Below are 5,832 nucleotides of genomic sequence, written 5' to 3' on the forward strand. Positions count from 1 at the left end.
TTCATGACGCATTTGTAAGTTGGAAATATCAAGGCCAGGTAAATTAATGAAAGAAAAAGTGGTAGTTTTTGAAAAGAAATGCAGATGTATTACTTGAGTCTAGTGCTCTACAAAAGCTTTAAAAGTAACACATCCTTATCACTCCACTGTTATTCAGAGTGTGCGAATTTGTTACATGCACAGCCTGACCATAATTTGCAATAACATAAATTCACATCTGTTGATGTAGCAGTATTAGAGTGCAGGTGGGAAGAACCTCTGATTAGACCAGTTATGGTTATATTGGATGATAAATTTTCGAGATTTTTCAAAAAATAATGAACGAAAGTGGGTGTGAATGTAATTTTTATTTCTAGTGTAAATGAAAAGCATAACAGACTCATGTACATAATACTATTATTTCAACTTCAATCACGACTTGTAATTGAAACAAAAATTCTGCTAATGTGCATTGGGAAACAGCCTAAGGTCAATGGCTTTCCATACACTCGTTTATTGGTACTCTCTGAGCATGTTGAGTTCAATGAAGATCGAGTACTTTTCATCAATGACATAGACGAAGAGGAAGAAGAAAAGCTCGAACCACGAGGGGATGCCATAGATTCAGAATCAGAGCTACAATCCAATCTTGATACTACATCAAAATCTTCACGAAAACAATATTCTTGCAAGGGCTTCTTGCTTTTGACAACCCTTTTCCTCCAAAACCACATCTTTGACATTGTTGAAGCTGATTTGTTGTCCAAAATGCATGGCTTTGGAAGCCCCAAGCTAAGAATTGCTGGTGGAGGAGTAAGTGGAGGAAGCTCTTCCTTCGGTGATTCTTCTTTTGCTACCCCTGGTTGCATTTCCCATTTGAATGGAACCCCTTCTCCACTTCTATAATAAGATATACGTGAGGAGCATCCCACAGAGGATCTCCTTGATAGAATCTTACTTTCAATCTCAAATAAATCCATCACACCTTTTCTTACGATGATTTTTGGATGAGACTGAGAAAGTTGCATGTGTTTATATAGGATTCAACCGTTTTGACTATTAGAAACATCATAAATTAAAAACTACATATCTTGTTGTTGGGTTCATTAGTCATATAGTATACTATGTTGCTTGTAATTTGAGTGATTTCAAGTCTTTTTTGTATTGACAAGGAATCAAATTGTAAAGCAAAGTGAAAATATGTCGTTATTTATAAGGCTTCGCACGATAAACCTTTTAGTATATTGTAAAGTATGCCGGCCTCTACTGCATGTTCAATTACCAAACCCGAAAGACAAGGCCTCCATTTTAGTTTCTCACACAACGTGTACATACATTGCTACGCTATTTTTCAATTTATCATATTATTATGTGTATCAATTGAATTATATACATTTTTTAAGAAAATTATTGGGTATTCTAATTTCTATGATAAAATTACTTTATTTACTATTATAATACCCTTATTAGTAATAGTTGATTGAATTGATATATAATAAATAAGTGTATTTATTAATATTTTATTAGTAATATATGAATTACAAATTTGACAAGAGAATTCTATAGTAGCACGTATATTCTTGACATATACTATAGTAGTTAAACTAGTTAAAGTGTTTAATAAAATTAATGGTTCTATTAGTTTAAAAATGTAAAGTAATATAAAAAAAACATTATTAATTAAAAATATATATATTAAATTATTTTAAAATCAGTATTTTTTTTGTTAGTTTAAAATATATTAATTTTATTTATTTATTTAATATATTAATTATTTATTTATTTTAAATTATAATAAATACATTATTTACAATTATTTATTTACTTTAAAATATTATTTATTAATGTCATTTACATTTTAAATTAAATAAATTAATTTAAATTTAAAATTTTATTTGAATTATTTATTGATATAGCTAATTAATCTATTTTAATTTTATAATCAATAAATTAAAAAGATTAAAATTGACAGAAAATATAATAAATTATTAAACAAAAATTAATTAGCTTATCATAAAACCTTATAAAATATAAATTATACAATTACGAATACGTGGGAGGACAAGTCAGGGCTTAAGGCCCCTCCCTCTTCCTCAAGTGTCATGTCATTATATGGAATCATACAAATAAATTACCAATTAAAAAGTAAGAGGACGTCTTGCGCATAGTAAACGTAACACAAACAGTTTTTTACTTCTTTAATTTATTTTATATGTAATATAATAAAATATGTATAATACATGTTTGAGTAACACTAAGAAAATATTTGGTGGGTTTTGGGTGATCGTTAAGTAAATTTGTTTGAATTTTAAGACCTATTTTGATCTTGACATTTTTGTAACAACTCATTTAATAAATAAAAATGTTTAGTTAAGATAATTTCGGTAAAGATAAATAAATGATACTTATTATTATTATTTTTTTCTTTAATATTTCTCTCATCACAATAGATTTAATCAATCTGAAATTCATAAAAACATCTCAGGACATTTGCATGAAAATATTACATTATGTCACTTAATCATTATAAAATATTTAATAATTTTTAAATGTTAATAATATTTAACTAGTATTTAGGGATTCTAAAAATTTTAAGACTTGGTGCAGTGTCATAGCCTGCACGGGTATAAGCTGACCTTGTCTCTAATGTTCTCCTTTCCTCTTTCTCCATTTTCAGAACTTGTAGAATCAAAGCATCCCAACAACAATTTCCAAGTTCATAATTGTTTCCTCATTTCTTTCCTTTTTCTCCATTCACATTTTCAAATCCTATTTGTTTTCTCTTTTATTCTCCGTTTTTCATGGGTTTTTGTTAATTTTTGTGTGTTGATGTTTAGCGATGTACACAAATTACGTTTGTGTAACTTATGTGAATTCAGTTCATATAGATTTTAAAATTTTGAATTCAAAACCTGAATTAAAATCACATATCTGAACCAGATTCACATATAAGAACTTAGTTGCAGCTAAAAAAAATTCGTCATATTCTTAACTCTTCTTTGTGCGTTCATTAAAAGGTGTAAGTTTAATTTTTAATTAAATAAGTGTTTTCCACGTATATTTAGTTTTTTTCATTTTAGTGTGATATTTGTTTGATTTAAATTGATAGATTAATTTCAATTAAGTACAGATTTATATTCAATCAAAGATTTTTGCATTGTCAAGGTTACATTTCAACAAATGTATTCCAGACACTTCAATTTTATTATATTTGTAGAGTTTGTGACATTTGTAGGTATTCTACTGTTATATGATATGAATATGATTATGAGAAATATTTAATTTTTAAAAAACATTAATCGGTATAATTAGCAAAATTGAACAGGTAATTTAGTATTATGTAATAAAATAAAATAAAATAAAATAAAAAACAGTAAATAAAGCCACGAAACTAACATTTTATTTTTCCGCTTCTTCCGGTGAAGAAACAAGCTGAATAGACAGAAGCACAAAAAAGGGGATAAAAGTGGCGGGAAACCAATAATTTTGATATTGTCCATGTATAACTATCAACACACCGAATTGTGAAATTTAAAACTTCTCTTCAATCATCATTTCATTTCAATCCCAAAAAAGCAGCACCATGTATGCGAGTCAGTTCGACGGCAACGCAGCCTTCTCCGGCGGCGGTTTCATGCCTTCTCAAACCACTCAGGGCAATGACTCTCCCTTCACTCCCTCCAAGGTTCTCATCCTTCTCAATCTCCATTTTCTTCTTAATATTCTCAAATACATATTAACGATAAAACTAATAGGCCAGAATCATGTAACCGCAACGCCAATTAGACGCTAGGGTTTAGGGTTTTTGTGCTTTTCATTCAATTGCTAGTGTTTTGAGAAATTAAAAGATAGATTATGTTTTTTATTTATATGATTTTTTCTTTTATTTTTAGAATCGTGATGCTCAGTCCTTGCTTCCTCTGACGATCAAGCAAATTAACGATGCAGTCGATGCTTCTCAGTCAAATGATGATAAAACAAATCTTATTATTGACGGTGTTGATGTCAACAATGTGCGTTCCTTGAATATTCCCTTGTGAATTGGTTATGAATTAGGATTTGTGTTTAACTTTTTTTTTTTTTCGTTCTCCCAATTTTGAGTTTAGTTCAGGTTACTCTTGTTGGTAGGGTTTGCAATAGACTTGGACGGCTTTCTGATATTAATTTTGTACTTGACGATGGTACAGGAACAATTGAGTGCAATAAATGGTGAATGTTGTTAAATTTGTTCAAATAGTTAACACTTAATTTGCTTTTTGTTTGTTTGTTTTTGTTTTTTTACCTTTTCCTCTATGAATGGTGAGTTTTTGTTTATGTGCAGGCTTCAGGATGCTGCAGACCAAAATGAAGCGGAGGGTATCTTGTATGTTTTACATCTGTAGCACTGACACCTCTAACATCTTAATTACATTCAATTAACTCATTTTTTTCTAATTATTACGAGTGTCGTGTCCAACGTCCGTGTTTCAGTGTTTTACTCTATTTCATTTCCTACATATATTTTGCAGTTTCCATTTAGTACTATGTTTAGCTAATGCCTAATCGGGTTTAAACTTTCTTCTGTAAGTATAAGAAACTAAACATGTCACTTGTTTTAACCACTTTTTGATGTTTAATCACCAGCCTCTTCTTCTCAACACTAGTAAGTTTTTACTAGGTTAAGTTATAAAGAAAATAAAATGTTAGATTACATGTTAAATGCTGGAATATATATGTATATATATATAAAAGAAAAAGGAAACAGAAATATATAATATGGTAATTATCTTTTGGTTTGCATTGAGGTGGTCTGTAAAATTGTTGTTTCCCATCCATTGTTCTTCATTTATCATACAATTTATATTCATTCATATAATAAGAACTAAAATTCCATTTTCATGGTTAGGGATGGAATATATGTGCGGCTACATGGACACTTGAAAGGTTTTCAGGGTAAAAAAACCCTAAATATTTTCTCTTTTAGGTATGATACATATTTCACATTCACTTTTTGTTTTAGCAGTTATTTTTAATTTCGTAGATATATTTTTTGGTTTAAACTATTACCAGAAGTTAGTTATCCTAATTTGTATGAGTGACAGGGCAGACCTGTTATTTTGCCAATAGATAAAAAATTTACTTCCTTAATTTCTGTTGTTTTCAGGCCTGTGACTGACTTCAATGAGATTGCCAGCCATTTCATTGATTGCATTTATGTTCATCTATATAATTCCAGATTACGGGTATTAGTTATAAAATTGTCAAGTTCTATGTTTGAGTTTGACATGATATGATGCATATAAAAGATTATGAATTTCGACAACTCTCTACCATGTGCATGATTGTATTCTATTATTTCATGCGGAAGCAAATCCAGGCTAGTATCCCCAACCAGCAACATGTTCCTAATTCCACACAAATCACTCCCACAAAAGGTTATCAAGCTCAAGCCATGCCACCAAATCAAGTAAGTGGACGATGGTTATAGTCTCTGCTTCATTTTTATTTATTTTTCATTTCCTCACAGGTTTAGTACTTTTTATCTGTAGTTCCCTGGTCAGCATAATAATGGTCAGAAGAGTGTTGAAGAAATGGTCATAGAGGTTTTGCATCTTCCCTCAAACAGGTATTTTTTTTAAAGTTGTTTTGTTTTATCTGATTGTCTCTTATTTCATATAGCTACCTGTTATTTTTTGGTGCCTTTGTTATTTTCTGAATGTAGGTGTTAGGTCTGTTAGTTCATGGAGTTAAGTTAGTTAGCTGTTGTTGAATAATGGTTATTGCAGTGTTATGGTGTTATAGCATAACAAAATTTGAACAAATCACTATGGTTCTGTGATATGATATTTAGTACAAATATTTTCAAAGAGCGGT

At 29.6% G+C, this 5,832-nt stretch overlaps 1 protein-coding gene across 2 annotated transcripts in view; it reads left to right on the forward strand.

Annotated features, from left to right (window-relative positions):
* Positions 1 to 3,415: 3,415 nt before the first annotated feature.
* Positions 3,416 to 5,832, forward strand: part of LOC101497890 (replication protein A 32 kDa subunit B) — a 4,108-nt gene continuing 1,691 nt past the window's right edge. The window contains exons 1-8 of one of the 2 annotated variants that reach the window (XM_004507805.4): positions 3,416 to 3,664; positions 3,873 to 3,992; positions 4,091 to 4,188; positions 4,301 to 4,342; positions 4,865 to 4,942; positions 5,123 to 5,201; positions 5,336 to 5,425; positions 5,508 to 5,584. In XM_004507805.4, the coding sequence (XP_004507862.1) occupies positions 3,563 to 3,664; positions 3,873 to 3,992; positions 4,091 to 4,188; positions 4,301 to 4,342; positions 4,865 to 4,942; positions 5,123 to 5,201; positions 5,336 to 5,425; positions 5,508 to 5,584 (686 nt within the window). In that variant the 5' untranslated portion in view covers positions 3,416 to 3,562. Of the gene's footprint in view, positions 3,665 to 3,872; positions 3,993 to 4,090; positions 4,189 to 4,300; positions 4,343 to 4,864; positions 4,943 to 5,122; positions 5,202 to 5,326; positions 5,426 to 5,507; positions 5,585 to 5,832 lie in introns of both variants that reach the window. The other variant, XM_004507804.4, reaches the window with a different exon arrangement.

This window comes from Cicer arietinum, chromosome 7, assembly GCF_000331145.2.
Source record: "Cicer arietinum cultivar CDC Frontier isolate Library 1 chromosome 7, Cicar.CDCFrontier_v2.0, whole genome shotgun sequence".
Classification (NCBI taxonomy): Eukaryota; Viridiplantae; Streptophyta; class Magnoliopsida; order Fabales; family Fabaceae; genus Cicer; species Cicer arietinum.